Raw genomic sequence first — 17,908 nt, 5'->3', positions numbered from 1 at the left:
CGCAGAACACATGTACGGTTCTCCCTTAGACAATTTAGGACGCAGAACACAATGCGCGTTCATACTGTACAGTACGCTGTAAAAAAAAAGCATGCATAATTACACTAAAAAAATCCACGAAACAGCGAGTCCGCGAAAAGTGAGCCACGTTATAGTGAGGGACGACTGTACTCTGAACAAGTTCTGTAGCCATCACAATTTCCTTGTCCTTGTCAAAGTTCTTTAAATCCTTACGTATCTTTCCTTTATCAGTCTTTTGGCTTTATATTACCACCAGTTACCAAACTAACCAAACTAACTATGGCTGTGGCTTTTGTTTGCAAGTTTGTTTGATATGATCGTCTCACCGTGTGTTTTTTCTTTTTTGCGATGCTGCCGCCATGTTGCCAGATCTCAGACATTGACTTGGTGAGTACAATGTTTACAGGCAGGGAATCATGTTCAAAACTATGAGGAATTGTGCTTAATAACCGGATGAATAATCTGAATTTTAAAGCTCTCCTTCTCTGCCTCGTTTATCATAGTCTGTCACTCTCAGGTGTTTACTTTACAGTAATGGAGACGCATAAAAATGAAGTAAAACAAAATACCATATATAACACGGTGTATAAACTTTACAACAACGAGCGCGGTGAGGAAACACTACGTAATATTTTATTTTTTTATTTCATAAGTCTGTAATTCGGCCTGGGAAGCTACTGTAAGACAGGCGCTCAACTGGAAAGACAGGCAGAATAAACGAGACATGTCCGTAGAGATATGCCTCAGAAATATTTAATACTTCAACGGCAAGAACAATCAATATGTTTCTACAGAAGAGATTCCAGCAGAAGGGGTTTGCATAGATACTGTAAGCCTCAAACTGATCCTGCTCACCCAGTTAAACGATTGATTGTTTAATGAGGTTGAAGCAACAATGTAGTGGGCACGAGGAGTGAAATCAACACTTCAGTGTGTCTATTTGTCCCTGAACAAGTTTTTTTTGAGTCTTTGTCTCTGTGGAATTTTGCAAAATAAAAACATCCTGGTTATATAAGCAAATATACAGTAATATGGGTCTTATAGCAATTTGCCAACCAAGTGCGATTTTACCTGAATGTAAATAAAAGATAATTAAGCTGGTGCCATGGCTGTCTCTGCTTTGCTAAGGATATTTGGCAGTACAGTCTTTGATTTGACACAACTCAGATTAAGCTTTAATGCCAAAGATTAAATGCAGTCGTATTCTTTTTTTGTAATAGGAGCCTTAACTGAAGCCAGTCTTTAAGGTCTGCTGGTTCAAATTTTGAATGAAATCAAATAAATAAAAAGTACATCACGTCACTCCTTTGGTAATCATCCATCCTCTTTATCACTCTGCGGGCTGACAGTTATTGTTAATGAAGTGGGGCCGTTCAGGGTCTGCGAGTGTGTCTCTGCGAGTTGAGATTAGCAGTTAACCTTTGTTAACCTGTCGACAGTGAAGTGACTTTCCTCATGTGGCCGACCCTCTTCATCTCCCGCCACAACACTCGAGGGCAGTTAATAAAATTCTCCGCCTGGACTTTAAAGGCAGGTTTGATAACCGATACCAGGTCAGCACGGGAGAAGATGAGCGTTAACAGGACAAAACTGAGATGAAGATGAGAAAAAATTTGGGAAAAGGTTCATGTGTTTTTATCACATTTTTTAAAGATAAATTCATTGCTTGCTTTCCCCAAATGGTGTAGCCTGAGGGGCAAAGAATTAATGCCCGGAGTCCTGGAGGAGGATGTTCGGCCCTAAATATTTATGTGCCGCGTGGATTCTTCCATGCAGAACACAACAGAGATGCCTCGCTGTCATGTTGCTGTTGTGTAGGAGTTGCTTTTCAGCACGACAAAAGCACAAAAATACTCGTTAACTTAGCTAAAAATAATATTTATTGAATCATAATGAACATTTTGGAAAAAGAAACCATGCTCTCATCGTTATTCTTTTATTTATACTTTTATTAAAACATCATTGGCCTCCGACAAGTAAAGAATGTACATAATGATAATAATAATGGTAATAATAAACTGAATAACACCAGAAAAAGTATTTTCTGTTTGAATGTTATTGTATTTCTCTTTTTATATTTTGTCAATTCTACAGTGAGGCGTTCCTCTGGACTCTGATCTCTGCATTCTCTGACTTCAAGGCTTTAGCTTTAGTTTTAGAGGAATGTACAGTACAAGAAACAAAAAGTATCTTACCCCCGTTGTATTGTTTTTTTTTTTCCTTCTTCTTCTCCTCCTCACATCTCTACATATTTTGTCTCATTTGCAATTCATCACACACATCAACCACTCACATCTGTTCCAAAACTATTTGAAACAAACCTCCCCTGTGGCGAACACGTACCGTACGCTTGCAGGCATACATACTCTATAGACTAGTGTGCGCACACACACACACACATACACACACACAGTGAAACACACCATTTGATGCCTGCAGTGGATGGTGTAGGTGCTGAGCTCCGGTGCTTTAATCGGACTGACCGAGGCGGCAGCTTTCCTTTCCAAACACCGGAAGGGGAAAAAGCATTCGTCTGCCGCCACACGGCCTCCTCCACACGGCACAGTTAGACCCCCCATGACTGACCCGTGTCACTCCTCTCTGTCAGTGCTTCACGCTGAGTGGTTTGTCCTTTGGTGCTGGAATACAAAGGAAATGCCACCCTGTCGAAAAAGTGACCTTAAAAAATACAAGATACTCACCAAGGCAAAGGGACCAACTGTCCATTTTACACAACATAACGTCACCGGGCTGCGCAATGTGGAGATTGTCTCTTAATAAAAGTTTGAACTTTTTAAAACATTTAAAAACACAACAGCACAATAAAAACCTTTTTTTTTTTTTCGACTTTGATTTCTAAAGTTTTGCACACTGCACTCAGTCAAGTGTAGGTTTACAGTATGTTCTGACAGGCAGGTGATGCTGAAAATCTCTTTTATGGTTTCACAGCAGTTCATGTGGGCTTGACAAGAGCAGAATATCATCCTGTCATGCAGCTGATTTCTCTATCTACTTCCACTCCTGGAGCTTTCATTAAAAAAAAAAAAAAAAAAAAGCAGTTCAGTCAGTTTTTCTAACGGGTCCAGCGCTGGCGGTCATGTGTCAATGACGTCCTGTGCCGGCGAAGGTTCATGTGGCAAACTGGTGGCGTTGGGCAGCGGCTGCGTGTGGCTGACAGAGTTCTGCTGCAGCTCTAGCGCCATGGCGTTCTGTGGATGGGGGAACTCCTTCACCTGTCTGCGGTACTCCAGGAAGGTGGACGCCTTGGTGGCGATGGCCACCACGTTCTTTCCGACAAAGATGGTGGAAACGCGGCTGTCCTGAAACAGCACCATGTTTACACCGCGTATGAGGATGGTGACCACGTTTATGGTGACCAGGCTAAGAACTGGGTACAGCATCATCTTCTGGGGGGACATGTGCTCCCCCTGCATGCTGATCTCACTGAGCGACACACAAGGCAGGATGAGCAGCAGGATGTAGCAGTAGAAGAACATCAGGCCCTCGGCCCAGATGGGCAGGCCTGTCCGTTGGGGTTCCCACAGGTTTGCTTGGATATCCAGCAGGTCCAGCAGGTCCAGAGCCACCCAGAACAGACGGCTCCTCATGTCCTCCTTCTTCCGGAAAGTTCTCACATATTCCATACTATCCAGAGCCACGAGAACCAAATATAAGCCTGGTACACACACAGATAATAGTAACGTCAAAGCCTTCCGGGCCACCGTCTCCAAACTCTTCCTGTCTGCCTTGCAATTCTGGAACACAAAGTAGAGCTTGATCTCCAGAACAAAGATGTACAGAAACCAGAGGATCATGGCGTATCCTCGCCGGGCGGTGCGCACCTCGGCACCGACCCACACCGCCACATATCGCAGCACTATGAGGAAGCATACGTCCCCAACCAGCACTATAATACACACACCGATCTTTCTGGGACCCTGGTTCTGCTCCACCAGGTAGGCGTCCATGAAGGCCATGCTGGTCATGATGACGATTGTGGTCAGGCACACGTGGCGTTTGTCTGGGGGCGGCAACACCATGGCGAGGGCACCTGCTGGCTCTCCACTCTCTGTCCCCAGCTTTCAAAAAGGTAAAAATAGTCCAGAAGGTAACCGCGGCACTGTGTCCCCTCCAAACCTTTTACGGTTGGAGAGAAAAAATATATATATTTAAGTTGCTCTGACAGCTGCAGTGTGCACAGGAGCAAATGTCCAGCTCGTGTGTCCAATATTAAAATAATACTATAAGTCACGGCACTAATAGTCCATAGAGGAGGGCGGTTATTGCAGTGTGGAAGCGGAGCGGCGCGTGGAGTCAGCGGAGATATGCTGGCTGCTGATTGCTCTCAGACCATGTGAAAACAGGAACATCACCTCGTTACTCAGCGCACTTCCATTGATCCGCCTCTGCCCGTGAGCAGCAGCTACACCAAGGGCTCTACAGCTGACACACCATGACTGATAGTAATCCACACGCAGTCAAATGGAGAATACTCGGGCAGGCAGGCAGGCAGGCTCGATCTAAAGGACGTGTGATGGGATTGCGGGACACGGTGCTGCAGCGTAGCAGTGTTTATGTAGGTGTTTATTTTTACATGAGACAGTACAGGAAACGGTGGCGGTAGTCGTCTGCGTGCCGGCGCCGCAGCTCAGCATGTGCGAGGAATTCCTCTTTGGATACTCCTGTACACGGTGGTGCAGTGTGTGTGGCTCCTTGCAATCCTGCAGTGTGTGTGAGGGGAAACGGAGGAGAGAGAGGAGAGGAGTCTGCAGTGGCCAGAGGCCCCCAGCCGCCATAAATCAAAGAAGACAGCAGGTCAACGGCCCATGAGGCCTTGCGTCCGACGCTGGCTTCCCTGGGGGGAGGCTCTTACACCGGGCTGAAGATCCATCCTTCCCCCCCCTCCTCTTGCCACGTGCCAGCCTCTCCACAGCCTAGAAGAGAGGGAGAAATAAAGAGGAGAAGAGGGGGGTGGGGGGAGGGCAGAGGAGGAGGAGGAGAAGGAGAAAGAAACCTGTCAGCACTACTGGGCCATATAACACAGTTTTCATTGCCAACGGCCCTCCACATATGAGGAGCCAAGTAATGTGTCAGCTTGGCTCAAATATAGCCTGTTCCACTATTGATAGGGCAGAACATATTGCACATGGTACAGTAATACTGCGTCAGGACGTCGTTACCTCTCTATTGTCTGTGTCTGTGTGTCACACAAGCAGCTGGATGCATGGCTTAATATGCTCCACTGGTAATGTTATTGTATTCAGCACATTTGGTGCCATAGCACTCAGTAGTTTAATTCTGGAAGTTAAATTAATAGAGGATTTATGACAAGGAATTGTAGAAACCAATTTTAAAGTCTCATATAGCGGCTAACTGCTCTGCACCTCTTCTGCATTCCTTGGCACTACATTTTCTTCTTGGACGACGGTGAATGGGAAGGAAAAAAAACCCCACAAAGAGTTCATCTCCTGCACGAGTCACTCCGGTGGTTTATACTTCCCAAAAACGACGTGTTTTATAGTATTTACACGTAGCAGTTTATATTTTGCAGTATCAGAAATGAATTTTCAATCTCTGTCAGAGCACACAGATGACACTTTTTCTATCTTCCTCCGGAATCGAGTGGAAGCGTCCAGTTTTCCACCGCCGCCAGAGGCGAGAAAGCACAATCTGAGCTGGGCACACAAACAAACCTCTGTGCTCCAGATAGGCTGAGGCTGACATAGTGCTCCGGTATGATAAATACCCCTTAATCAGACTTTAGGTTCTTAATTTTGTTTGTTATTTTCAAATAGTAATGTTTTAATTTGACTAACACTACAAAATAGTTTAGCTTCTATAATACAGAACCACATACTTAGAAGTTTTGTGTCCTCTTTGTGCACATATAAAACAGAATGTATATCTAACGGTAACCACAGACTCCTGCAGCATCATCTAAAATATAAGAACAAGAGACTGTGTGTAGCTTTTATAACCGAGATCCCCACATAGCTCGACCTTATTAAGGACAGCTCCTCCTGGTAAGACTTTTATTCCTTTTTTTTTGCAAAGGTAGGATGGTCATCTGGCGTACATCGTAAATATTTTGTATTTTTTAGACTCTCCCTTCCTGTACTGTATATTTATTCCTGATGCTTTGTAATTGTTTCAGTTTTTTGTTTTTTTTGCTGAATGTTGTTTCAGTGTTTCTGCTTCAACCTGTTTAGTATTCCAGCTGACGTGTGAGTCGAGGCGTGTGACGGGTTGGGTCAGGCGGAGCCTCTCCAACAGTCCAGGCGGACGTTTACAGAAAAAATTAAAAAAGAAAATCTACCAAGAACTGTACAGATGTCGAGCGCTTAACTTGCCAGCAGGAGCCCACCTTGTGCACTGGCCTCATCCATAAATAACACAGCGTGTCTAAATATTAGCATATAGAGGAAACAAGGCTGGATAAAAAGAAAGTGAAACGTGTTAATTGAGCAGAAATGTCTTCCTCTGTTCGGGTTTGAAACAGAAACTAGAATTTATCTGTCGCTCTGCTTCTGTTCTGCTTATTTCTGTCTGCTCCTCCTGTCACTGGATCCTCAGAGCAGAACACAAATAAATCACATTAGTTTCTCTGTCAGCTGAGGTATGTTTCATATCAAGATGACTGTATCATTCAGAGAAATTTCTGGCAGCATTCCAGTAACCAGACTTCTTTTTTTTTTTTTTGGCTAAAGCAGGTGACCATGAAAGTTCTGTCTCTGCATTACGTAGCCATCCCGAAATCTCACAAAGAGTACAATGAGAGGAATTCGAGTTGACACGCAGAACCAGACAGAAATAAATATAATACTTTAGTCTAACTCTCAGGGTTATACCTGACCTGTAGGTTTGCCACATCTCAATGTGATAAAAAAGAAAACTGACAAGTTAAAAAGCCTGCAGTGTGTATAAACATTAAATATCGATCTCTAAAGGGCACTCCAGTGAGTTAGTATTGCTTTTCCATAAAGATGGGGGACCTACGAGAGACAGATTTAAAGAAGGGTTAAAACGCAGACCGTGAACCTCAATATCCTCGCTCAGATTCTGTCTGGGGACCTTTTATGGAAGTCATTCCCTTCTTCTTTTTTTTCTCCTCCCTCATTTCCTGTCATCTCTCTACTATCACCTCCTATTAGAGGCAGAAAATGATGATGACATCTGGGTTATTTTCAGAGTGAACACTTTGATTTAGCTGTTTTCACCGGGCTGAATAATACCCTCCACGACAATTAATTTTATGTATGAAGTCGGTGAACTGCCTCTTTAACTTCCAGATTAGGGTATTTATAATTTTACATTTTATAGGCTGGAACTAATGGCTTCAACAATGGTCAATAAGTAATTTATTCATATTTAAGAGTCTAGAATTTGTCAGCTGTGATCGGCTCCAGCCCCCCCACAACCCTTGGTATAAGAAGAATAGATGGTAGATAATGAATGGAGATCAGAATAAGGACAAATATAATGCTGCCACATTGTGAAACATCTTATTTATTGGATGGTTTATGTCTATTCAGTTATAACAAAATGATAAATCGTCAAATCTACAGTCGCACATGTCAATAAGTTGTTTTAAAAAATGTTAATGATAAAATATGCTCATCAGGTGAGGAAATTAATGCCACTCTAACATCTTAGAAGAAATAAGTGGAAAAAAAGCCAGCCTCGCTCTGTCCGAGGATGATAAAATCACTTTAGAATGGTGTAAAAATGGCAATTTGCTGAGGGGGTTACGTCCTGGACAATTTCCTGGGTGGAAGCTGAGACACTGATCACAGCCAAGAGATAATCTGGCCCCTAATCACCTATAAAATGTATAAAACATAGAACCTGTTAATTAGTAAATGATTAGTGAGGTGAGCTGGTTGGATGATTTTGTTACTTTTTCACTGAGCTAAGCTTTCCCGCTGTTTTTATTCTAAACTAAGTTAACCAGCTGTTCATATTTACCACACAGACACGAGTGTGATATTGATCTTTTCATCTAACTCTTGGCTTTTTGTGAAGAGTACTTTATTAGAAAGTGATACCAAAGTTAAAGGGGACATCAGTAACATAAGAAATGTCATCAACAGTGTTTCTACGAGAAACCGAAGGCCAAATCTTAAATCTATCCCCGTGCCATTTACTGATAATTTTCACAAACAGCCTTTTAGCGACATTGATTTGATTCTTATTAAAAAAAGCCGGTCTGGAAATGGATTACAAATTGTTCAACCACTGTATTTGCCTTTCTTAATCAAACACTCCCGCTCTGACTAACTCAGCTCTTGATATGAGAGATTGAAGTATGTGATAAATAAACATGAGTTTGTTTTTTCTGCGCCGTGTGAAATCACCAGAGCAAAATGGGCTTTTTGAGTTTTTTTTTTTCTTATGAATGAGATCCAAAAGATTGCGGAGAGGTTATTTTTCATCAGAAAATACCACCCTTGAAGAACATGAATTGTATGTACGTTGTGCACCCATGAATGATACAATGAAGAAAAAGAAGAAGACCATCAGGGCTTTAACGGCTGATGCGATTGCTCGGTCATTGTGACACATCCTTGTGTGGCGGAGAAGAAAAACAACACGCACAACATCTACGAACATCTCGAATCAAATCCCGTCGACAGAAGCTCGGTTTAAGGAGAGCGCGGCGTTCAGCTCATTTGTAATCCAAGCATGACTTTGAATGTTTAAAACCCATTATGTAGAACAGGGCCTAAGTAAGAGATTAAATTCATAAAATGGTGATTAATTGACTGATTAGCAGAATGCTGGGGATCATTAACATGCTATAAGGAAGGCTGCTCACACATATACAGTCATCACATCATCATTCAAATGCCATTAATTATCCCAAAGAAAAAAAAAAAACTTTGAGATTGTTTCCCTAATGAACGGATTACAGCCGTCGTGATAATATGAGAGTTCTGAGTTGTGGATGAACCTCTCTGGAGTTAAGACCTCGTCTCGCGAAAACACGGATCGCAAGTTGTTATTGGTGCGATTCGGAGCGCCCCTTACGAAACGGGAAGCTGATGGGTTTTGACAGTAATGGATGATTATTAATCCATCTGTCATGTACTGTAGAAAAGCGCCTTTGTCTGTGTGAAACGATGACAGAAGCTCTCTTTTTGCATATTCTGTTCGGCATTTATAATGTATAACTCGAGGCTGGAGATTAGCCCTGGGTGTCTTCACAGAAATAGAATAAATAAGGAAAGAAAATGTCCATCGATATGAGATTAGACAGCTCTGACGACTATCATCTCACATCTTTACTTGACTTCTTTTTCCCCGCACCACCGCGAGGCTACGAGACCGCCGTGTGCTGCTGCCCTGTATGTTTCAGCTTTGCTTCTATGCTTCAATTACAGCGCATTAATTATGGTGCACTATAAATAGGCAACATGGAGGGCCGCGAAGTGGCAGTGCAACATTTCTTCGCAGAGGGAGGTTATTATAGTGTCTGTGGTCCAGGCCATTATCTCCTTTAAACAGCCAGAGCTTCCTTGTCAGGCAGTTTTATTAACAGTTAGCCTCCCCAACTGCCCACAGGCCTCCACATGGATCACAACAAGGACAAAGGTTAGGGCAGACGGTGGCATTACTGCTAGTTTTACGGTTTGTTCTGCCAATTGTTGTAAAAAAAAAACAGTAAAAATGTCCAAAGAACAAGACGTTTAGTACAAATGGAAGAACGGGATGCTTCGACTCTATCATGGGGAGAAAAAAAAAGAAAATGAAAAGTTGTTTCCAGGTTCTGCTTTTGAATCTACACAAAACGCTTTAATTAGCCGTTGATGTTTGTCTCTTTTGACAGGGAGCCTCAGGAAAGTGAAGCCTGCCACGTATCAAGGCGCTCCTCTTTTAAAACGCTGAGACGTTCTGACACTCTGCACGCCGGGTGAGGACTGTGAGCTTTTGCACTTGTTTACAGCAGCGAAATCATTTCATCCTGCAACTGTGGATAATATGCTCTGTTACCTGTAAGGCTTCAAAGAAGACTGAGATGTTCATGCTTTTTTTTTTTCTTTTCTCCTTCCTCCTAGCCTCGACATCCCCGCGAGGATGATCAAATGTTTGCGTCAATGTCAGCCACGCTGCAGCGGGACGGCCGCAGGTCTCTGGAGCGACCCGTTTTGTCCGATATTTATGTCAGGTTGTCTTCATTAAGGGCCAGAATGAGACCCATATGTCGTCTTGGCTGCCAGCCATCTCCATCATCTCAGCAGGTGTTCTGCGCCGTCCTTTGTGTTACAGTCAGTTTTGGGAGAGGGTGGCAGATTGCTTTTGAATTTGAACCAGTACACTGAGTACAGCTCAGCACGGCTCTCACACGTGTCATGCACAAATATGCACACGTAGGGATGCTCTCACACCTCACACACACTTTCCTCGCCTCATAGGTTGGCTGACGAGGATGCCGGCCTGCTGGCCACGTCTTTATCTCGTCTTTCACTGCCTGATAACAATCTGTGACCACACACTGATCATATACATCCTGTTCTCATTATAACATAGCATGGTGTTATATCCCCAAATCCCTCAACACATGTGAGGAAGTGTCTCCGATGATCCTGTATCCAAAGACGTCAGCTTGATTCCCCCAGTCGCACTGATGGATGTGTGTGACACGTAGACGCTCTGCACATTTCCTTAACGTATTAAAAGCGCCAGACTCAGCTGCCCTCGTAGGACGTAGTGACATTATTCACGGTAGTGTATCTAATGGATCGCAGCGATGGATGTGTTGAAATTCTAACCACGTCTGCTTTTTTACGCACTTTTGTTGTCATTATTTCTAACTGGTTCGGTCCTTTCCACCTATTTTCGTGCAATCCAAAGGCACACATCACTTAGTCTCGACACAGTACACGAGGTCCCTGCGTTACTTTGCTGCTCTTAGATTCCAGTTCTCTTGTTTTCTTGTTATCCCCGCATAATGTGCTTGTAATTGCTTATGAGGCTTCGCTGGGTTAGAATACTGAGGAGGATCTGAAACCGAGAGTGTTTCGTAACAGTGGCTAAGCTCATTTTTATCACCCATTATGGCTGATTAAGGCTGATCCTCACTCTCCTTTGCCATGTCACGTTGTGCGTGTATGAGTGTGTGTATGTGTGTGTGTGTGATAAGCATTCATTTCAGCACATAACCGTAGCTAACCCAATCTGTATTCGGGCTGCTCGTGCTTTTAAATAGTTGTGGGTGTTGATCAAACGTTGCCGGATTCAACATGACGAAGGACAGATAGATGCTATGCAGTGTTGGCTTCCATAATAGGCATTGTATAGGGTTGGAGATGTTGAAAGCGGCTCAAAAGTGCTTTCCTCTAACTTGGCCCTGAGCGGCAGAGACAGGGGGCTTTTCAACGTGACAGACGTGTCTTTTTCTCCCCTGCCAACTCTCAAACGGCCATAATGTGCACGGCGTCAATCAAAGTGTATTCTTTATTCACAAAGCTGGGGAGCGGATCAAAGGCACCATGCCACAGTGAGTCACCATCAAAGTGAGGAGCAGCCCTCTGACATCCCACCCGGCAGTTACTCACTGACACAGAGGGGGGCGAAGATGACTAGTTGCCCCGACGTACATGCATGAGAGGAGACACTGCCGTCCCCCCCAAAAAAAGATGCTGTTTAAGTGGCTACAGCTCAGAGAAGTTCAACCTTTGGTTTAATAAGCGTGTAATTTCCATTTTCTACAGACGTGCACTTCGCAAGAGGCCGCTATCAAAAAGAATCAAGTCAATGCGTCGAGCTCATGACGACAGAGCCGATGTTACGAGCTCCTGTAACTCAATGCAATCTCTTCTTTTCATGTCTGAAAACCGAATCCTGGGGTTTACCATCAATATTCAACGATCACTGACACCACTTGCTATTAGACAGTGAACCCTTGATGATTTTTATCAAAGGTGAATCAAGATTTATTAAGTTAGCATTCATAAAACCAGAGTCCCCCCATTAGATATTGAGTGAGTTCCACCCACGCTCTAACCTCCGCTGTCTAAAAAATGTGAACCGCTCCCGTCTGTCGGCTCTGCCACTTTCCTGGCCTCAGTCTACACTGGTGACATTTAACCCAGTATTAAAAAACGACCATAATACCACATTCAAAAATATCAAGTCAATTGCACGACATGCTCCCGAGCAAGGTTGCGTTACAGAGTTGGATATTTGTTAATTTGGGTTATTAAAAATGCCAACATGATTTTAAATGAGGTTTTCTTCCTTTTTTTTCTTCAGCACCCCAGGCTGCTTTTCTCTGCCTTGTGTCTGTAAACATGAAATATCATATGTGTCAGTACAAACTTACAGGAACTGAAGAAGTTACACCGGCGGTAAAAAAAAAACATGACTCAAATTAATTGATTCGCAGCGATGTGTGGCCGATAGAGCTGTAAACACAGCACTGACATTTTAAAGATAAATATACGACTGTTGCCCTTTTCCACATCCAGCAGACATTTAGCAACATTAGCATTCATGTCAAGATGCACTCTCCTCTTACTTTTTTTTTTTTATTTTTTTTTGAGTTTCCACCAACTCCTGACAGAAATATCTGATTTCTTTAGCTGCTTATCGGCCCACTGTGTTCGCCAGCTCCCCACAAACTGTGTCTGTCTGCTGTTTTGGTGTTGGACAGGTAGTGTACAGTGGGTTTTTAAGACCTTCTGTCTCTTTGTGCTAAAAACAGCTGCCCGCTGAGGCTGGAAACAACGCTGAAGCGAGCGGTGAGCATAAAATAAAATAAAAAGTAAAGTACAGTAAAGTTGCGGGCCATAAAACCAAAACAATGAGCTAGAAGACACTAAAACACAAGAGTCTGCGCTGGGAGGAAACTGCGGAGTTGCTGATTTTTCTCTGTGGATTCATATAGGCAACTCTTTTCATGTCATTTGAGACATTGTTCATATAAAAATATTGATCACGGCAGCTTTAAAGATAGAAAACATTATGTTCTGCCAATGCGTGACGTCTGAAATGATTGATGGTTTTGCTACAGACTGTGAAGACCTCCTTTTTGTCATTGTTTAAGAGGACAAAATAAAATAAAACCCAGTGAGGAATAAGGGGGGAACACTGCCGCTGCTGCTGTCTGTGTGAACCTGATACTATAAAGGGAAACCCCATTCAATTTAAGAATTATTGCCGGTTACACCTGTGATCTCGGACATTTCAGTTGACCTACAAAATCCACTTTAATACCCAAGTGTGCTTTAGCCTCTAATGCCGCTGTCAGCTCCGATCAACGAAACGTAACCTCACCCCCCCCGGAAATAACCCCTCATTTTCTCTCGCCTCTATCAAACTTCCCAGATTGCGGTCAGCGAAGCGAGACTGCATATAAATCCCAGCTGCTTTGTCCTCGGCTTTTTGGTTTTTAAGACTTAAACTTTGGCAATAACAATTAGGGATTCCTGAATAATTAAGTAGAGTTCTCCTTTTAATCCCTTCTGTGGAAAAAAACAAAAAAACAAACACCTTCCAGCACATACTGTAACTACCCTAACCTCTCACACTGATAATTGGATTGTCCCCTCAAGTGATTGTTGGACGCCCTCTTTAATTTTTTAAATTGAGAGCCACAAAGGAGCATAAAGTGCCGCAGTGATTACCATTACCGCTCATCTACACACACACAAACACACACACACAGATAAACATCTCTGGCATGGCATTGATGCTGTACCATGGTAACACACTGTTACACACTCCCCTGGCTTTTAATTCTCCCGTGCACCAATGGAAGAGTTTAACAAGCATATTGATTTGCCCATGCGACACCAGCGCTCATATTCATTTCTCTAATGATAATTTGGGTGTGCGATCACCCAGGGACAGAAGTGATTTTTATCCAGCGGTTTTACAGGGAGATCCATTTAATCTTTCTGTCAATAACCCACTCCTGCCCCCCTCCCCTTCTTCTTCTTCTTCTTCTTCTTCTCTCCTAAGCTGCTCTTTTGCCATGGCTTGCAATTCCTCCTCCTGTGTTCACTGTCGCCATTTCTAATCTGGCCACCCTGAGGGAGGTGGCATCCATACCTCATTCCGGTCACGCTTCCTTTCTGTTTGCTTTCAGTTGCACTTGGGGATAAAATGACTTCTCAAAGACATGAAAACCCTCACAGGACCTGCTTCGTGTTTATCTTTTTTTTTTTTCTGTATTGCATTAAAGCAGCAATGCAATAATGGCTGAAAACGCAGAGGATCCTCTGAGCTTTGTCACTAAATCGCACTTTGTTTTTCTATCTCAATTAAACACCCACGCTCGCACGCCCCGCTGCCCCCATTAGTTAGCAGAAAACAGATGTGGTAAAAGGTGCAAGACCAGTCACCTTCATGCGTGTCCGCTGGGAGAAAAGTAAAGTAAGAGGGGAGGGAAGGAGATGAAACGGAGGGAGAGAGAGCAAGGGTTGCCACTCCACGTGATTGAATAAAAGGCAAAAGAGATGAGATACAGAGAGGATTTGAAGTGCTGCTAATGAGCTGGGAGTTAAAACGGATAGCTTTGCAGAGGAAACAGACTTAAATAGTACCAGCCGGGGATTTTTATGATGAGGCAGAGAGAGGAAATGTCGTTCTCAACAAGTCATTTCATCTCACATTCGGCCTTTAAAACTTATTTTCCATGAAGCAAGTGAAAAACAATCTATTGATGGTGTGAGAGAATGTTCCGCCGTTTTAAGGACGATAGGTTTTTAACACCGAGTACACGATCGTTTACCTCGAGTAGAGATGTTTGGCATCGTCGTCGGATCCCGTGCATTGTGCTTTTCTGTTACGTTAAAGTGAAACTGGGATTGTTTGACAAAACGCTGCAAAACTTTGAACGGGTCTCGCGGGCACGGCGGGTTTGCCTGCAGGCGACACCTGCTTTTGTATGATAATGAAATGGAAAACAATATTTCACTCAGGATTAGGCGGTTGTTGTGCCGTGCGACTCGCTGAGGAGTGTCGGATTTCTTGGCAAGCGTTCCTGCGGAGGTGTGGTTGGTTATGACTAAAGTTTAGAGGTGCTCTGAAAGAACCATTCATGGGATTTATATTCACTCGCTGTGGAGTTCAAGTGAGTATATAGATTGCAAAAAAAACCCCAAAATAATTACACAACTGTGATTTAAGTTAGTTGCTACAACCAGCTGTTTCCATGAGTGTTGCCTACTAAAGCTTTACTCACAATTATTGGCTGCGTCATTGTGGCCAGTCTGTGGTAGCGTTTGGTATGCTGTTGTGAATCTGTGTGCAGTTTTTTAAACGGGTAATTGATATTGATGGGATACTTTGGCTGTGCGTTGCATTTCTGAGACTGTAGCTTTTTTTTGCAGCTCTCGCAGCAGTGCTGGGAATACAATACTTGAACAAATGTAACCAAATACTAATTGCTGTCCCCACAGACCCAGTGAACAAAACAAAACCAGTGCCTAGCGAAAAGATACAGCACATAAATAATAAAAGTTTGGATCAAATAACCTCCAAACACACAAAGTTGAACTCCACTTAAATTCCTGGTACAAACAAACAAACCGATCTGACTAAAGTGTCAAAGTAAAGCGGCGTTGATGGGATTAGCAGCCTTATTGTAATTTCAAAATAAAATCCCTTCGCAAACATGATATATACTGTGTGAGTAAGAACATGATCAGAAATCCTATAATCCTTATTTACCTTGCAGGGAACTATATTTGCTATCAGTCTTATTTGACTGTCCAGATTCTAAGTGTGAAATTTATGCACCATATGGTAAAATGAAATCCACCCACACCGGAGCAAAACAGTTCACTGCATGGACTGACGTATGCAGCAAATGCTGATGTTACCAAACATCTGAAATCTTAATTTAGTCCTTTTAAATATGATTTATATCGTTATATTATTATATCTGTTCGTCACATAGAAATCAGTGAAGGAGTGAATGAGGGATTTCATTTAATCCTCCATGCTTTCGTGAAAAGAATTTTACTCGCCAATGATCGGTTCAGTCAGTCGAGAGAAAGTGCGCAGGAGTCCAAGAGGTCTTACGCTGAAAGGTTTATTGAAGCTTGGCCAAGGCGAATGGACGGAGGATTTATCAATGCACTTGTCGTGACACGACGCCGCCTCAATCCTGAAGAAGCTGTCCTCTCTGACTCACTCAGAAAAGTGACACGACTACGATGTCCTTAAATGACCATCAGTCTACAAGGAAATATGTTCGCCCTTAGTGCTCTGACACGGTAGAGGCTTTTACATTATTCACCTATCCGCTGTGTCGAAGGAGTGAGACAGCACTATCCTCTGACCTCGGTTAGCGCGGTAATGATCTGAACGGTGCCTGCTTGTGTAGTGCAGATAAAAGTTCCTCACACATACCTTATATGTATCTCCTTCTTAACCCGAGTGCATGTGTAATCTGCCTGCTTTAAGAACAGTTAGTATGGACTGGTTGCACAGCAAACGTTGGTCCTAATAACAGCAACCGCCGGGTCGGTTCCATTAAGTATCCCAGTGACTCCCCTAAGTGGAATGCAGCAATCATTAGCACACCTGTGAGCTGCTGTGTGACCAGACCATTGAGAACAAAACCGACTCAACTTCAGAGATGTATAGTAACGAAGTGGAACTACTTAAGTACTGTACTTAAGTACTAAAATGCAGTATCTGTACTTTTTTGGAGTATTATTTTTTTCCCCAACTTCTACTTTTACTGCACTACATATTTTTGATGAATTTAATACTTTTACTCCGATACATTTTTCATGTGCTGAATCGTTACTCGTTACTATTGTAGCGTCCAGCCGTACACGTGATGAATGACGAGGTGATATTGAACAAACTGCATTTATTGCTGAACGGTTTGGGTCCAGGACTCGGTTACTGTCGGTCGGAACCACGCCAAAAAAACAACAACAGAACAGTCCCGGTCTCACACATCAACCTCGCTCGTGCGCCGTACCTCATACACCTGACACCCAGGTGCGCTCTCTCACCTGCTCCCCCGCCCCCTCGCTCTCGCATTCATTCAGACGCATTCACAGACCATGGGAAATCACAGAACTCTACCATGAACATTGTAACACTGTAACATTAGAAGTTGTGCCTTAATAAATATTTGAAATAATATAAACAACAGTACTTGTACTTGTACTTTTACTTTTACTTTTACTTTCAGTACTTGAGTAGCAATTTTTTTACATACTTCTACTTGCAATACTTAAGTACAAAACATTTTGAATACTTTAGTACTTTTACTTAAGTGTGGTGTTTAAAGAACACTTCAACTTCTACTCAAGTCAGTTTTTTGATATAGCACTTGTACTTCTACTCCACTCCTTTACTCCAGTACTTTATACATCTCTGCTCAACTTATGAAATTTAAAAATGTCATGCTCGGACCTTTTTTGAAAAATGTAGTAGTTTAAGCTTCTACTATCTTTTCTTAATCCAGCTCATGCCACCCATAATAACTCAAAAGCAATAAAGGCGACTCCTGAATTTGGCAAACTGCGAGTTTCCTGGCACCGGCGCTGCCAGACAGCAGTTGCAGCGTTAGCTGATGTTACAAACTGGTGACCTGCGATGGCCGCGTGTCAAGATATTCATCCATAATAGACATTTAGTGACAATTAGGGGCCGATGCATCTCATTTTGTCACATGAGTCAATAAAATGGCTGACTTGCATTAATTGATGTTAATGGTGCAAGTAATTTATTTAACAATTTAAGTTTCATTCGTTTAATCTGTCTTATTTCATATCATTTATTAATTCCACTTGGGGGAAATTCAATTTACAGACTCTCGCTAATTTGTCCTGTTGAGTAAAAGAAGAACCAAGGGCTTTTGTCAAGTACATCAAGCACCATTGACATCCACTTGATGTTAATAGCCCGTTCTGCTGCT

The 17,908-nt window shown here is 42.8% G+C and overlaps 1 protein-coding gene across 2 annotated transcripts in view; it reads right to left on the bottom strand.

Moving 5' to 3' along the window:
- Nucleotides 1-2,229: 2,229 nt before the first annotated feature.
- tmem121ab (transmembrane protein 121Ab) overlaps nucleotides 2,230-17,908 on the bottom strand; it is a 37,928-nt gene continuing 22,249 nt past the window's right edge. For both annotated transcript variants that reach the window (XM_010745728.3, XM_019263278.2), the window contains exon 2: nucleotides 2,230-4,955. In XM_010745728.3, coding sequence (XP_010744030.1) covers nucleotides 3,117-4,061 — 945 coding nt within the window. In that variant the 5' untranslated portion in view covers nucleotides 4,062-4,955 and the 3' untranslated portion in view covers nucleotides 2,230-3,116. The remainder of the gene's footprint in view (nucleotides 4,956-17,908) is intronic.

The sequence above is a fragment of the Larimichthys crocea genome, chromosome XI (assembly GCF_000972845.2).
Source record: "Larimichthys crocea isolate SSNF chromosome XI, L_crocea_2.0, whole genome shotgun sequence".
NCBI lineage: Eukaryota > Metazoa > Chordata > Actinopteri > Sciaenidae > Larimichthys > Larimichthys crocea.
Note: the sequence above shows the minus strand (reverse complement) of the source record. Positions and strands in the feature narration are given on the sequence as shown.